We start from the raw sequence: 17,802 nt of genomic DNA on the forward strand, positions 1-17,802 counted from the left end.
CCCTCTGGAAGAAACCTTTTGGAACCCTTTTAAGTTCAACGTAGAATCCTTTTGTGTTCCATGTAGAACCCTCTGAAAAGGGTTCTACATGGAACTTAAAAGGGTTCTTCCATCGTTCTAATCAATTATTAATTCATAAACTAAAACTATATCAGTAAAAACATTACATGTATTTGGTAGGTCTAACTGTACCTCTTACTTTTGTTAACTTCCATTCTCCACACACCTCATGAGGCAGAGAAATGTGAAAATATAGATGTTTTTCTTTCTGGTAGATTTCTTAGATGCTATAGTTTTCTTAGACGTTTTTCCATATGTTTGACCAGAAGTCAAAGCCTTTGCTTATCTCTATTCTTGTGATGGAAGATGGTTGAGAAATGTATTTCTGATTTAATTTCCACAAAATATAGACTCTTAGCTTTCATTTGGCACCCAATTTGATATGCTCTGATGAATGTCACATTTTGATCCTCATGGGTCCTTTTACACAGAACTGCCCTGCTACATATGTATACTAACTGTAGGCACCCAATAGGAAAATGACAAAATATTTAAAATCATTGAATGAATTGAAGTACCGTCTTTAGACAATAAATTGGAAATTTTAGATCTGATACATTGCCCGTCCTCATAAGTAGTACCATCGTCACTGTTGGATCAATACGCAGGGTTAATAGCGAAAGGGCTTCTAGTTTGTTACACTTGGTTTGTCCTGGTGATTTGAAGTGACAGCCAGTGTCACTTGGAATGAACTTAGCATAACCCTGTGATCTGGAGGACAGATAAGGCCCTGCTCCGACCAGAGACATCTTTAACATGGTGCTTTGCAGATGCAGGACAGGATGTTGCAGGGCAAAATGTGGGCTCTTTGACATTACTATTCAGGTCACTACTACCAAAGAAGAGGAAATGTCGTGCCTCCAAGTATGATACGTTCTGGCCCTTTCTGAATAATCTTTTGTGCAATTTCTCGCATCCTCTCTTCCCGTCCTCCAATCGCGTCCTCCTCGAAACGTCACATGGAAACGACGAGAGGAATTGAGGAGAGTGAACGAGGAAACGAGGATGAAAGGAATCATGGTCGTAAGAACTGAGATGTCCTTGTCCACTCCCGCGTCATGTTGTCACCGCCGTTTCCACTGAGATGTAGGTGCATTGGCGCCGCACAAATTGGGATGCCTTGGTGTTATTTTTATAACTGAATTACTGGTAGGCTGTTATGTTTGCAATAAATCCTCCCCACATACGGTGAATTAGTGTGGAAATTATATTTATCGTAATTCAATAGGGTGTTCACCCAGTCTTCACAGAGTGAGAGAAAACTTGCTTTGTTGATTACATTTCACTTCCTAATGTTATAAAATATATTTTACCAAAAAAAAAAAGATTCTTCATGTTGTGAATTGTTCACTGAGGTATTTCTCTGACATATCATTAACATTTTCTTAAAAAAAAAGTTGTATTTCGTAACCTAATACATCCGACAAAGAGCACTGAGCATTGTTGACAGAGCGGTACCGCTGTCTCACTGCAACTTTGTAGGAAGTCTGTATATTCTGAAGATTTTATTTTACTGTATCTACTGTTATTTACTGTTACTACTTTTAATGCTCATATTTATGTTTTTACTTATTACACTGTATTGTGTTGTTGATTGATGTTGTAGAGCTGCTCTGCCTCAAGCATTTCGTTCACACATCAATATCAATATAAAATGTGCACAAACAATCAGGGTATGTATGTATTAAGTTAAGCACTATAATTAGCCAGGCACTCACTCAGCCATGCTAGACACACACAGGGGATTCACCATGTGTGTGTCTAGGAGGAGGAAACACACACACACACACACATATACACACGCACGCACGCACGCACGCACGCACGCACGCACGCACGCACACACACACACACACACCTACGACCATTCCAGGATTTCCACCACTCAGACTTAAGCCATGGAGCTGCCTGCCTAGCTTTTGTTTCCATTTGGTTACCTGCATCACCCTGACCTGCCAGACATTTGACTACAGGTTCAGTCAGCCAACCCAACCTATTGTGAATGTGTGTCTGTGTGTTCTGTGAGCCTCGTCACTCGCACAGCAGCAATGCTAGGCCCTCCCCTCCCTCGGGTTAGTTCACATGTGGACAGGGAGTCTGTCTCACTCTGTACTGCTGCTTAACTGCTAGTTTAAGGGAAGCAAGGGGGCTGTGCACTGAGCCCCATCCCTTTTAATTAACTCTTATATCAGAGCAGGAGATCAATGAGTGCATCCACACATGGCCTAATTGTGGTGTCGAGCCATTCTCAGGCGCTAGGTTGAGGTGTGTGTGTGTGAAAAGAGGTGGGATGCCGTGGGGGTCGCATGCTCTCTTTAGCTGGTTCAGCACACTGAAACACCACTCACCGCAACGCTGTGCCATCTATAGTCATTCTAATGGGCTGCTTATGTTGATGGGGACTGCCAGGTTCGACGATGGAATCCCTATGCCCTACAGAGAGACACAAGGCTATTGTGTGCTATGGTAAAGATCCCTCAGGGCCCTTGCTATTATACAGTGTTGAAAGTCAGTGAGGGTAAACGTAGGTTTGATGTGTGTAAGATACAATCTTCTCTGTGCTCAAAGGCACCTTTGGGAAGCACGTCAGCTAAGCAAATTGCTTATGTAAATAGCCTAGGAGAACCTGTAATCCATTGTTGATGAGCTCTCCAATATGAAGGCCAGACGAAAAGATTTGACCATTGTGTGTTCCCTTACATAAATCACTCAGGAGTCAAGATATGTTGAAGAGGGATTACAACAGAGAAAGGTATACGTCCTCCTCAAGCTCAATTAAAATAATAGGGACCTGCAGTCTTGTTAGTAGTCAACTTTATCTAAAGCAAGTGTGTGCAAGTTGACGCTACACTGTGGGCACTTCTTATTTTTAGTGGTGCAGTATTATGCATGACATTCAAGTAGGCAAATGCTAATGACTCCAGTCAGCTACAGAGGAATATGATAAGGACGATTGTTGGTGTAAGCAGCACCATTTGAGTGTTACAACGTGTCGCTACAAAGGCATGGGGAGGGGGGGGGGGGTCAACATATTTCACTTTACAAGCTGGAGCTTGCATCATGTAGGTGGAAGGCCTCCCTGTCAACCCAGGTGTGCGTCCGTGCGTGCGTGCGTCCGTGCGTGCGTGCGTCCGTGCGTGCGTGCGTGCGTGCGTGCTACTGTGCATTAGCCAAACATCCCAAACCTCTGTACTGTACTACTAATAGAAAGGACTGTGTGGGAGCGAGAGGGTTAAGAAGGCTCTGTCTGTTCAGTAAGAGTGATGTATGTGTGTGTGATCGCAGCTGTGGTTCAGACCTCTTTGCAGGTAGTGATGGAGAGAAACTGTTAATCCAGAGGAGCCATGTGGTCCTCTCATCCTCATTCCACACACGGCAGGAACACATCACTGAGTTGTACGACCTTCTGGCTGCCAGAGGAAGTTAGCCTCAAGCAGGAGCTGGTTTCTTCCCTCAAACAGCCTGCAGGCCAGGCCCATCACCATCTTGACCTAATTTACTCAGGCAAATACACCTCTCCTTTAGAGTGGGGAGATTAAATACAGTATAGTCACAAGACTGCATGTTCCCTCCTCTCCATTTGAATCAGGCAGAGCTGTGAATTAGAGAAGAGAAGGTAAGGAAGGAAGTTTACTCTCCATTTTCCAGCTACTGTACTGTAACATTGCTCAACTATAAATAGGATGGTAGTGGAGATGCTGGGGGTGGAAGCTGTTTCAGCAGCACATTCATTTCCATGGCGACGAGAGTCTGTGTGTGCGCAGGCTCATGGCTGTGTGTTGTGTTGTGTGAGCGATGTGTGTTCTTGGGGTGTAGAGCTGTTCTGCCTCGGTGGAGGTAATAGGCTGGGGATTGTGTGTTGTGTCCCCGGGCCTCTGGGGGAATCTGGCTGTGTGATCTGGGAGAGGGAGGCAGGAGCTATCATAGGCCTTGGCGATACCACAGGGAAATATAGCCTCGCTGCCCCATTGGTCAGTCCAGCAAAAAAAACGCCACCACAAACCACCCTCACTGTGCTCAATATACACTCTCTCATTTGTGTGCACACAGACCTATTTGAATAGGACTTTGGTAATGTGATAAATCAAAGCCAGGTCATACTGAGACTGAGACTGAGACAGCAGACTGGCTCCATGCTTAGATAACCTCACCCATCCTCAACCTGCGCAAGGGACATGTTGTGACTGTTTATGTATCTGCCTGAGGTTATCATGTGCAATGTACACTGTACAGTATTGGGATCTCTGTGTCCTGGTATTGTTTTTAGTCTTTATGCCTGTCTCTGCTCCAGTTGTTGTTTCTGTTCATGACTGTTTCTCTACTGGGGTAGAAAAAGTAGAGTCACTTTGTTGGTTTGTTGATTATTATTTTGAATGATTTGCATGTATTAGTTGGTGCATATGGCCTTCTGTTGTGTGTGTGCGTGTCTGTCTGCATGTGCATGCATGTATGTGAGTGCACTGTGTGTGCATGTACGCCTTCATCCTGGTCATATTGATCTGGGTAGGGTTTTCCAGAGCTCCTATGGCGTGAGAATTAAAGAGTGCTGTGTGTTTTCTCACTGACTGAGGCCTCTCCCCGTGGCTGTAATAACTGCTCACCTCTCTGCCCTGCTCTGTTGATACTGGGGTTCCTGCTCTATTGACACTTCTGCTCTGTTTGCTGAGTGTGTGTTTGCAGCAGGCTTGGCAGGCACCAAGGCATCCCTGTGTTTCATGCAGTGAGATTGTGACACAACATGATTAGCTGGATGCCTTGTGTTAGCCTATGGACAACCCCAGCAGGAGGATAGCGCCCTGTCAGTCAGCCAGCCAGTCAGCTGGGCTGCTCCTATTTTCAGGGAGAAGGAAGGGGAGGTGTGAGAGCTGAGCCACAGAGCACTGCACCTCTGCCTGGGCTTCCAGCAGTCAGCCTGCAGCTTTGTTATTCACTACCAGGCAGGGGATCCCCAGGGACATCCCTGCTCTACCCTGAACAGGAAGGGAGGGGTAGTGAGAGGGAGGGGAGGGGAGAGGAGAGGAGGAGAGAGAGTGAATTAATTAGTGAAAGAGTTGTTTGGGAGGAACTGGCAGATTGGGTAAAGATCCCCGTTTTGTGACAGAAAACTGCACAAAGGGCTCATCTTAAAAGCAATTTCTAGCTTGTCTCTGTGTTGTCAACCCTGCAGCAGCTCCTGTAATGCAGTGGAGCTCTTTTAGCCTCGTGGTGTTGTCACTCCCACGGTCTCGTTTATGAGAGGGCATCGCGGTCCCTCAGAGGCTGGCACGCCAGAGCCTGTGACAGAGAGAGCAGCCATGGGAGAGAGACGCAGCCACATGTACCACAGCCACCAAGAGCCGACCTACAGCTCGAGTTGCTGTGGTAACGCTTGGAAAATAAGGACATCCTTCAATAGAGTGAAGGTTATCTTGTTCTCTCTCTCGCTCTTTCTCTCTCTCGCTCACACTCTTCTTGCTTATGCAGACGTCCCTTTTCTCTTAGATCAGCTCGGCTCTTACAGAGCTCCCATCTTATTTGCATTCTCTAAAGGTAAAGAAGGGGGCTGGTAACTGACGTGCACATGTACCTTCACTTTCACTTGCACTGCCATTCACAGCCTTAGTTGAATATTGATGTAACTGTACAATGCAAGGCAGCAGTCCAGCTCTTTTCCCTTGAATACAATAGATTATTGAATTAACAATTACCTATGCAGCTCATTTATACTCTATCTTGTACCTTCTTTTAAAAGCACTATTTTGTCAAAACAATAGGTCCTAGTCTAAAACACCCCCACACACAGTGAAGCAGCACTGTACTGTAAGGCTCTCACTCTAGTTATGGATGTTGGACAGGCTAGTGGGACTGTAAAGAGATGGGTAGTAACAGTATGAGGTATGTATAGCTCAGGTTTCCCAGTAAAGTTGTTTATTCAAACGTTGGCTCCCTCCTCCTCAGCTCCATTCTAGACTGTATGTTCTCAGCCTTGTGATATTTTCAAACGTCTTAGTCATCGGTATTATTGAGTAGTAATATTGCTTTGATGTATTTGAAGAAAATCTCTTTCAGTGTGAACATGCATTTTTAAAGTGAACTACTCCCTCACCTATCTCTTCGTGTAGGTTCTGTAGATTAGACCGCTGTCCTGCTCTGAGCCTCTGGAAACACTGCACTGTGCACTGCTCTGAACAATGAGCTGCAGCATTTGTCAAATCATGCCTCTTAGTAATAATGCTAAAAGGAGTGTTTGGACAATCAGACCCAGGCTAGGCTAGGCTAGCTGTGACCCTGTAATGGTGTCGGGCCTCTCAGCCAAGACAGCTACAGTAGTAATACCATGAGGAGCTGACACCATGCAGATGGAATGTAGTATCCTTGTGGGCTGGCTGTGTGTCACACTGCAGCCTTGTCCCTGAGCAGAGCAGAGCCAGGGGCCAGCCAGGCCCCACCCACCAGTCCAGTCAGTCATGTGACACTTACTCACGTCTTCACAGTATGCTGAAGGGATGATTAGCGGCAGGTAGGAACATATTACTACATGTTCTTGTTTTGATGCCAGCCTGAAAGGCAGGGAGTGGGGTTGTGCTGTGTGTTCTCTGGGTTAGGGGTAGGCAGGAGTGCTGGAGCTCTGAGAGAGAGAGAGAGAGAGAGAGCTCCATATTTATCTAAGATTACAAGAGGCAGTTATTGTCATTCCCATTGTTTCTCTCTCTCCCCCTCCCTCTCTTCTACAACCCCCAGTTCAGACACCTGGGACAGGACTGCTGTGTAGCTGTATTACATAATGAATGGAGTCAGTTTCCAGCCCACCCATTCATCTCTACTGCTGCAGGAGCTGCCAGTCTGAGACATTCCCCATTCTCCTGTGACTATGTGTGTGTGTATATCTGCGCATGAACAATGCTCAGTAACCAGCAGAGGAGGAGGCACGTGTTTTCTGTGTGTGTTAGCACGTGTGTCTATGAGACTGAAAACCAGAAGAGTACACATCCTCTCCCCCCTGTCTGCTGGTTATTTAGTGTGCATTGGCAGGTAACTCTGTAGCTCCTGCTGTGTGAGGAATCTCCTGTCTGACTGCAGACAGGACTGCTGGTGCCTTCCTCCTCCACTCTCTGCCCAACTTTGCTGCAGAGCAACACACACACACAACACACACACTTACAGTACGTCCTTGAAGGAGGTCACACGTTATAGTAGGATCCCTGGGAAGAGAAAAATGGGAAATGTGTGGCTGTGTATGTAAGGGTAGCACACATGAGATTCCAGAGTAATATTGATGATATGAGTATGTTTGTAGGCTTAAACAGCTTTGTGTGTAGTCTGCCAGCTTGGGACATCCAGGGAACCCCTATACTACCAGATTGTCCCCATTCCCAACTGAAACCTTCAACATCCAGAGGACACACAACCAATAACAGCCCAACCCCCCCAGCGTGTGTGCAGTCACTGGGTAACAGGCCTGCTTAATGTGGTGGAAATTTCATTTAACTCTCCTCTCCTCTCCTCTCCTCTCCTCTCCTCTCCTCTCCTCTCCTCTCCTCTCCTCTCCTCTCCTCTCTTCATGTCTTCTCCTTGGCCAAAGAGAGGGTGATTGCCTGCAGTCCCCCCCCCCTCCTCCTCCTGTTCCCTTGGGGGTGCCTGCTGCTCTCTCTAACTGGTATGTGAGAGGCATAGAGCAGAGAGAGAGACAGAGAAAGAGACATGACATCTCTGAATGAGAGAGAGGTGTGATGGAGGAGGAAGACTGGATAGATTATGGAATTATAGAAAGAACCATGGAAATTAAACCAGGCAAACACCTCTGCTCCCCCCTCTCTACTCATTGTGGGTTTCATTTAACATCTGCCAGCACTGTGTTCAGCCTTAAATCACTTAAACAGAGGGGGACTAATACACCTATAGGCCAAATATATGTTTGTAAACATTGGGGATACGCGCGCATCACGGTTGCAGAAAACTCACGTTGCTAAGGACAACAAAGGACAAATGAAGAGAGGAAGACAGCTAGCGAACTAATCCAATGTAGCCTACGTTATTACTTAACGTAATAGTTGTAGATTTTAGTTTTAAAATGTTCTCCGCTTACTACAACTGTTTGTCACCCAGTGATGGGCACTGTTATGTTACAAAATTAACCATGATGAATGGGACGTCTTGCAGACCCATATGCATTGGCCTGTCAATGATTAAACGACGAAACGAAATGGCCAAGCCTTCTGTGGTCAGACATACATACTTACCTGATCGACACTCCAAGTGTTTACCAGGAGAAGTTAAAACCGTACAAGTCGCTTGATGCGTACAATTTTGTTCTTTGTCGTCACGTCTAAAACATACAATTTCACGATTACCAAGTTCAAAACTTTGTAGTGCTGAAGACTGAGGTGCTGCCTAGCCAAAGACAGGGCAAGAAGACGGAGTTGTACAAGGCGTGGGTTATTGTCAACAAGACAAACAACTGTATCCAGACTGCGAACTGCACCTGTATGGCTGGGTATGTACCTAACGTTAATTTACTAAATTATCTTACCTTTCCATTATTATTTGCCCAATCCACTGTCAGTGTCATTCATTTAGTCTAATAAAAATTCACTGCTCATTTGCTGCAATCATACAGATGTGGTTATTGACATATCTAGCCAAGCACCATTTAAACCAATGTGTTTATACATTAGATAGCTAGGAATAATAGGAATCTCTATACCATTTTCCTGCAGGTTAGGGTCATGCTGCAGCCATGCAGCTGCACTTATGTTAAAAGTTGAGCTGTGGGTCAGGATGGGAAAGACAGAGAAGTCTTGTACTTCAGGAACTAATATGTGGATCCAATATGTGGATCCATACATCCAAGAGAGAGGTGAAGCCAGCCGGACTGAGTGAAATCAGCTTCAGAAAGCCTAAGAGGACAGACAGCCAACTGCAGCCAGCCAGAGCAAAGCGTAGAAAGACCAATGTCAAAGGTTATATTTGATATATGATTTTTGGGTGAACTATCGCTGTAAGTATTTTAATACTCTATACCTGTCTAGAAATGTAGGCACAATTTGAATGTAGACAAGATCAGGTCATGGACTTGAAAAATGTAATTGCATCATGTAAAGCCATCACTATCACTCAGAATTAATATAAAAACGTCATTATCAGTGCCATGTAACAAGTTAATGACCCATGGAACCAGCTGTGGTTGCAATTTGTATTAACCAAATAAGTTATCTAACATTTCTTTTATTATGTTTTCAGATCTGACAAATGAAGACAGCAGAACTGAAACTGCTGGCACCTAAAGCAATAGTATGCAAAGTCGGGCATTTTTATTGAGGTTCTCGTTCCAATCTTTTCTTCTGAGGGCTTGCAACCAAAGACGTCTGCGGTTAGCATTAAAAAGAGCGTGAGTTGATGGTATTCGGTAAAAATTAAGACCTTTGTTAACAGCTTTTCGATTCTGGCATCCCAAATGGACATGCACAAATGGACATGGTTCGGACTTTCAAACTTTCTTTTTGCAATCGACATGCACATTCAAACCTGCGTGATGTCAGTGTGAGTCTGATAAATCACCTATACTAGTTTTTCGATAATTTCCACCTTTGTCCCCCCAACTGTGCCCCTGGACTGTTTCGGCACACACACACACACACACACACACACACTTCTAACCTGCTATCCCCCCGGAACACTCTGTCAGACCCTTTCACAAACGGAACAGAATAACTTGTGTTGTGGTAGCGCCACACCATCTCAGTGACATTGCATTGTATTTAGTCTTGTTCAGGGAACAGTGTAACAGCCTCTACAGCCCCCAACAGCCAAGTTGAACTGCAAAATGTATGAGCAATCACCTTCCAAGGTGCGTTTCTCCACTTTCTAGTGCAGCTGAATGTACTGGAGTGTGGAGTGTGAACCTGTGGTCTGGTGCTGCTGTGTGTTGATAGAGCTTAGGGGTTATTGGGCTGTCATGAGGTCGTGAGTTGAAGCTGCTGACCGAGCGGTCATGCTCTCTTTCATTTTAAATGAAATAGGTCCGGAGCCTCATAGTGATTGAATTTTAGCTGAGTACTGTATTCTGATTCACCCCCATGTGTCAGTGCATCCGCTGCTATGAATTGATGTCACACTTGTGTGTTTGATTTTAGAATCAAACCGTTCTGCTACAGACATTGCTCTGACATGGCAGAAAGCTCTTCCTCATATAGCAGGGTTGACCACCCCATAGGCACATTGCTTGTAATGTCCTATATAGATTAACCTAGAGCCAATTTGGTCTTTTCATAGTCTTACTCACTAACTCTCATTAACATTAACTAACATCTAACATACTAACATCTAATATTATATGTACATGATATGGTGTGTGTGTGTGTGTGTGTGTGTGGGGGGGGGGGGGGCAGCTGAGGTCTCTCAGCCTGCTGACGCGGAGTCTTCTTTAATGAGAGTGAAGTGGTGCAGGGGAATGTGCAGTGAAGAGAGATTAACCAGGGTTCAGAAACCTCTGAAATTGCCCTGGTATTACATTTGCCTGGATCAGATGGTGCTGCGGTGTCAGGCAGAGTGCTTTAACAGCTTGTAAAGAGAGAGTGAGAGGGGCTACCTGAGAAAGCTGGACAGGACCCCTGCCATGACATACATGTGAGATGGAGATAAGATTACCCCGCCTGCAGTAAACACACAGGGCAAGAAGCCAATCAGTAAATTAATCCATAGTATTAGATGCAAATTTTTCCCTGTGATATGTCATTGAGCCACGTGACACTGATCATGGGTAGTTCCATGTAAAAGGCACATCAAAAGAGACTATATTTTTTGGGCAATGACGTCAGAAATACAGGTATCAACCATCTTCTATCATAAAAATTGAGATAAGCAAAGGCTTTGACTTCTGGTCAAACATACAGTATGGAAAAGTGGCTATGAAAACATCTACCAGAAAAAGTCTTTAAGAGTTCAGAAAAACATCAAACCTTTCAGTAATGTTAAAGTACAGACTCTGGTAAACTAATATCAACACATATTTAGTTTTTAGGAAATTGTTATTTTTTCGAATCGTGAGGAGCGAGGATAATGAAAGTTAACAAAAGTAAAAAGCATAAATAGACTTACCAAATACTTGTAGTGTTTTTACTGATATTGATTTAGCTTATAAATTAATAAGAGATTAAAACTGGTCATTCTGTTACTAAAGTGGTAACAGAATTACCAAATAAAATCTGTAACGGAATTACTGGGCATTTGGCTACATTGACTTATTGTACAGGTTGTGCAGGACCTAAAAGGGTACTTTGGATGTCCCTGTGGGATTACCCTTTAAGGAACCCTTTTGGTTACATGTAGAACGCTTTTGGGTTCCATGTAGAACCCATACAGTAGAAGTTACAAACCATTGCATCAACCTCCTCAACAAGCCCTGCCCAATAAATGGAGACTTCATTGTTGTTGAGTACAGTGGGGGAAGGAAAGCCAACAAATCACACAAATATGTAACGCAAGTAACTTCCATTGAGAATAATGACACATGTTGCAGACTTCTACAGATGGACATCAAGGGATTTATCTTCATCATTAAAAAGAGACACATGTGGTGTGGTGTCCCTAAGACAGATTCTTATGGTCCTTCCCACACCAGTTGCAGATAATAAAGAACGTTTTCATTTTGCAAAAGCTATCTCTTAGGCAGACTAGGAGCAGATTGGGTGTTTCATTGTGTCTCAACACAATGACAGGCCTATTTGTATTTAATTTTTGCCAAATCAGGAAATCAGTTTTTTTGCTGCCAAAAGGTATTTATGTTTCTTAAATTTTGTGAGTTTTTATTAATTTCCCTTTTTAATGTTATATTGTATATAAATTCATGAATTAATACATTATTATTTTAATGAGAGTGTCTATTGTATATTTCTACTCAAGGTATCATATGATAGCTAACATCCCAATCTTTCTGCAGACATATTTAAATCTTAATTAGGAGCAGGTATTTAATAGAGGAAACGTGGTTACATAAAAAACCCAGGGAAATTTTATGGTAATTCCGCTAACAAACTTTTAGGGTCATTCTGTTCCAAAACTTTGAACCTGCACGATTTTCAATTGGAATTGTTAGAAGTAGTCCTTGTGTATAGAGTTGTATAGTTTGTTAAATTTTGCTATCAAGGGTTTTTGTTTGGCATATGTTTGAAAGTGAAAAATTGAGTCCCAGGGTCATTCTGTTACCATGGTATTGGTCTATGGTCTATATGCCCTCATATAGACTTAGCATAAATACTGTAGTCAACTCCACTAAACCAGAGATTGCTTTTAGTTCACTTGTAGTGCCCCTGTTTTGTTGCAGGACTATAGTCACTAGAGAGTTGGCCACCTGGGCCCATACTGCTAGGAGAGTTGGATATAGCCAGGCCTTGTGTGGATTGTTGTGGTTGTAATCTGGTGGGAGCAGCTCACTCTTTGACAGGCTAATCAGCAGAAATAGACTGGGCTGTCCCTCCGAGGGCCAGTGTTCTGGTAGCACAGATAGTTTATGAAACCACAACTGCTCAAGTGCAACTGCTCTCACAGAGCAGGCACTCCCCTCTGTTTGTGCAGATCTATATACTTTCTCAGTACTCTGACGTGTGTTTATGTTGAACTGAAGTTAAACCCTGGATGTCCTTACCCTAGCTATTTTGTTATTAGTCAAACAGTCCTTTAGAGAACTGGTGGGTGAATATTCTAGATTTCATAATGGGTTTCTTCACCTATATTATCTGTTCTGATACTGCCCTACTAGAATTTATTTCCTTGGTAAAACATTTGTCTTTATTGGAGGTTCCTCCTCCTCTCAAGTAGCCAGTAATAACTAGAAAGAATGGTCAAATCTTCCCCAATCTATTGTATCATTACATTGTTTTATTGCCTCCGGACACAAATGTCCATAAACAGCCTCTTTGTTGTCTTTGAGGCCCTGATAGGAATGTTATTGTGGCACCACTTTATCTAAGGGACAATACTCCTCCTTAACCCTGAACTAAGTACACCCTGCCAGATGTGCCAGACATTGTTGAAGCGATTGGGAGACCATTGCAATTGGTTAAGTTGGAGGAAGGGTTTATGGTTTATTCTTGCAGTTTTTGCTAGTCATGGATATTTGGGCTTGTGAGAGTTGGTTTAGTAAGAGTTTAGAGTGAGAGTTGAAGAATACTGATGACAGAGCTATTCTTTTCTCTCAAATGAAGTTCTGAGTAGGACCTGTGCCTTAATTTAGTGGTACCCATAGCCTGCTATGAAGTGCTTCCTTATTGCAATATTGAGATCCTGTTAGCGGGGTGATCCCTGTAGACATGTTGAGTAGCCTTGGTGACACGCTGTTGTGGTATACATAGTCTTGCGTTGCCGTACCTCCAAAACAAATCGTTCTAACGCCTCCTTTGGAGGTCTGGAGAATTTTACTTTAGCAGATCTGGCTTGGATTGAACTGGATGGAGTGATGAGAGAATGTGCTTGCAATTTCAATTACATTCCAAGAACCTTCTGCCACATACCCATAGAATGGTTGCTTGTTGTTATGCAAGTCATAATTTCCGACCCGGTAGGACTATTTTTCCAGAAAGTTGTTGCCTATAGTTGCTTGCAACATTGATGAAAATGGAAGGAAAAACTGAATTCAATTTTTTTCTTGCTCCGCCCAAGCAAAATATTTGATTGGTTTGAGGTGCTGTGTGTCGTCACTCATTTGAACAGGTCTCCACCTTTGAAGCTACTTTCTGCGAAAGATTTCCCCAGGCTTTCCGAACTAGGTCTCAACAAGGTTATGGTATACATGAACCCTTAAAACAGTTTATGTCTAATCTGTACTACAATCTAATCTCATATCAGTGTCGTTTATTACAGTGTACATACAGTTCCCTGCGTAAGTAATGGGACAGTGAAGCATTTTTTCTTCTTTAGCTACACTCTAAAAGTTTTGATTTTAAATCAAACAATTACTATTAAAGGTTTAAGTAGGGATTCTCTGCCTTTATTTGATGGTATTTGGGTACATATGGGTTTCACCATTCAGAAATTACAACACTTTTTAGACATAGTCCCCTTATTTAGATGCTGGGTATCTTCTCTGATGATGCACTGCCAGGCCTCTACTGCAGCCATCTTCAGTTGTTGTTTGTTTTGAGGACGTTTTGCTTTATGTCTCCTTCTTCAGCAAATTAAATGCATGTTGAATAAGATTTATATTTGGTGATTGACAACTTTCCACTTTTTGGCCCTGAAAAATCTAGTTGCTATGGCAGAATGTTTTGGGCCATTGTCCTGCTGTATAATGAAGCATCATCCAATGAGATTGGAGGCATTTGCTTTTACGTGGGCTGGCGAGATATTTCTGTGTGCTTCAGAATTCAGCAGTTACATTATCAATGATGACTAGTGAGCCAGTTCTAGTGGAAGCCATACTGTACATGCTCAAGCCATAACACTCCCTCCACCATATTTCACAGATGAGGTGGTATCCTGTGGATATTGGACAGTTCCTTTTCTTCTCCACACTTTACTGTTGCCATCACTCTGGTACTTGTTCATATTTGTCTCATCTGTCCACAAGACCTTTTCCCATGACCCTGCAGGCTCTATTAGGTACTTTTAGGTTACGTACCAAACCGTAACCTGGCCATCCTGTTTTTGTGACGAACTAGTGGTTTGAGCCTTTGGGCAGTGTAGCCTCTGTAGTTCTGCTGGTGAATTCTTCTGCGAGTGGTAGTCTCATCACATTCACGTCTCTGAATGGTGAAGCCAATATGTACACAAATACAAGCTGAGAATCTCTCTACCAGAACCTCATCGTAATTGTTTGATTTCAAATCCAAACTTTTGGAGTGTAGAGCCAAAGGAAGAAAACATTTGATTACTACTTACACAGGGCACTTCTACACTCTCATTCACTGTTGGGTGATCTGAAGTTCACCTCTAATCTCTCTATACCCCCTCTCCTCATCCTGACTCATGTATGCCCGTGTCTCATCTGGTAAGAAGGGCTTACATTAATTTTGAAGATGAAAGCATTTCAGGCATCCCTATCCTCAACCTATTCTCATCCACCCACTCACTCACTCTCTCACTTGTGTGATATTAGGTGAGTTTGAGGATAATTAATAGATAGTGGATCTAACGATGTTAATTCTGGCCAGGTTGGGCAACAGCTGCAGGCTCAAGGACTCATCACTGAGTGACAGGCACAGTAGTGGAGCCTCGCCCCCCTCCCTAGTTTACACAGGAAGTTATTCTGTTTTTATACACACAACTTTGACTACACAGTAGATTTGAAATGGAAAATGGTGGTCAGCTCATTCAAATAGCACATGGTTTTATAAAGCTCTTCTCAGAAATGTATAAAGCAAGCTCATCACATATTTAGAGATCTCATCTCAGCGAAACTCAGTGTATCTAGGTGGTCTCTGACTCCCTGTGTAGAAAAGGTGACATAAAGTCTAGTAAATTGAATTGTTACATACTATAGGGAATAGTCTAGCCCAGTGCATAATGGTGTGCTAGCCAGGTGCATACACTATGCTCATAGCTGTCTCTCTCTGTCCCTAGCAGGAGGTCGTGTCTTCTCCCCTCGCCCACCAGACTGTCAGGAGAGCACATGGCCTACGGTCAGCAGCCCGTGCCGCACTCTTCACCCAGACGGCCACCTCCCTGTCAACCCAGGTTTGTGTGTGTGTGTGAAAAGTGTGTGTGTGTGTGTGTGTGTGTGTGTGTGTGTGTGTGTGTGTGAAAAGCGTGTGTGTGTGTGAAAAGCGTGTGCGTGCCTGTGTGTGTTTTGTTTTGTTTACACGTGTGAGAACTCCTATCAAAATTTCAGTGGATTATGGTGGAATGGAGTGCTAGGATATCTCTTTGTAGACATCATCGATTTCTAGGCTCATAAGCCTCCAATCAAACTCCTGTATGTATTAGTCCTGCAAGTATGATTGTGTGTGTGGGTGGATGGGGGCATGGGATCAAGGGGTCTTCTTGGATTGCCTTAGTCACACAGAGAGTGTGAGTGAAGGAGAGTTGAATACTGTATGTTCTGTATTCTACTTGTATGTGTCTGTGCCTATGTATTCATAAGGGAGTTGTGTTCTTGTCCCAAGGTGTCTAACTAAGTGAATATGTCCAAAAGTCCTAGAATAAAAAGTGGCCTAATGGTCTTCTACTTCTACATTGACAGTCCTTTTCTTCAGTTTCTCTCAAAGTGAATATTATCTGAATCAGATGTCGGCTAGTTGTCCAGTGAGGCTTTGGTTAGCTGTAGGCCCAAGGACTGCTCTGCTCTTTGTACTGTACTTGGCATTCTTGTGAAGAATACCTGCTTGAATCCAGTAAAGTGGATGGATTATGTTAAAAAGATCAGCTCAAGGTTAAGTGTGTATATTTTTCACCAGGAGAAGCGCTCACCCTTCCAACAAGCTGCCATGGAATGAAAATGCTATGATGAGAACAGGATATTTGTTCCTTGAGTGCTTGCAAACCCTCTGCTGTGGACAGCAGTGCATTAGCTAGTGTGTTCTAAAATGCATAATTTAGCATCATTCTGTTATGATGTTTTATGGCACACCCAACTAAGTCAGAGGTGTGTGTGTGTGTGTGTGTGTGTGTGTGTGTGTGTGTGTGTGTGTGTGTGTGTGTGTGTGTGTGTGTGTGTGTGTGTGTGTGTGTGTGTGTGTGTGTGTGTGTGTGTGTGAGAGAGAGAGAGAGAGATTAGGCTGAATTAAATGGAAATGGGAGGTATGCCTAGTGATGGTACATTATGTTTGTGTGGAAGTGGCTGTGGCCAGTGTGGAATGAGAGGAGGAGGCTTCCCTCGGCCTGTGTTTACATATGACCTACAGTGTGGAATGAGAGGAGGAGGCTTCCCTAGGCCTGTGTTTACATATGACCTACAGTGCCTTCAGTAAGTATTTATTCCCCTGGACTATTTCCACATTTTGTTGTGTTACCATCCTAACCCTCTTTTGTAGAAATGTTTATAAATTAATTTAAAATGAATCCCATTGTGTGAAGAATAGTGGTAGCTATTTCATGTTATGATTATGTTCGTCACCAGCAGGGACTGGGCGGGGGGGGGTTGTCAGGATCAAGAGAAAAATATGAAATTTGCTGAGTTGGTCGTGACAGCCTAATCCACAGTGTAATTGATTCCTATGCAAATCAGACACCCTATGAAAACAAAGATATACATTCAGAAATCACATGAGCTATTATCATGCACTCATAAGCTATTATCCTTGGACTCAATTCAACTTATTGAGTGACTTCTGCTTTTGCATTTGAGGAGTGTTTTTAGGAGTGTCATAGCAAAGGGGGTGTATACCTATTTACTCAAAACATTTCAGCTTTTCATTTTTCATTAATTTGTAAACATTTCTAAAAATGTACTTTGACAATATGGGGTATTTAGTGTAGATCAGTGACGAAAAAATCGAATTAATCTAATTAAAAATACAGTGAAGAAAAAATCTATTAAATCTGTTTTAAAGTCTGGTTGTAACACAAGAAAATTTGGCAAAAGTCCACAGGGTGAATACTTACTGAAGGCACTGTATCTGTGAGCTCAAATGTTATGCACTGGGAGATGGTGGGAAATATGAGCACAGGAAATGTGCTCATAAATCTGGGGACTTGGTTGTATAACACTGACTAAAACAACAGGAAGGGTTTCCCCTCTCCCTGAGTGATACTCTACTTTCTGGCCTTCATAGAGGGCTGTTTGTACAGAGGGGAGCACAGGGTAGATGTGAATAAACTGGGCTAGGGCCC

At 43.2% G+C, this 17,802-nt stretch overlaps 1 protein-coding gene across 4 annotated transcripts in view; it reads left to right on the forward strand.

The window, feature by feature from the left end:
- The window catches only part of mcu (mitochondrial calcium uniporter), a 48,844-nt gene that overhangs the window by 7,390 nt on the left and 23,652 nt on the right, over nt 1-17,802 (forward strand). Inside the window, exons 1-2 of one of the 4 annotated variants that reach the window (XM_083696351.1) lie at nt 8,759-9,427; nt 15,595-15,708. Coding sequence is in view for 2 of the 4 variants with exons in the window: in XM_083696349.1 (XP_083552475.1) it covers nt 15,595-15,708 (114 nt within the window). In the remaining 2 variants the exon portion in view is untranslated. Of the gene's footprint in view, nt 1-8,758; nt 9,428-15,594; nt 15,709-17,802 lie in introns of those variants that run through there. The other 3 variants (XM_083696352.1, XM_083696349.1, XM_083696350.1) reach the window with 3 other exon arrangements.

Source organism: Argentina silus, assembly GCF_951799395.1.
Source record: "Argentina silus genome assembly, chromosome: X".
In the NCBI taxonomy this organism is placed as follows: Eukaryota; Metazoa; Chordata; class Actinopteri; order Argentiniformes; family Argentinidae; genus Argentina; species Argentina silus.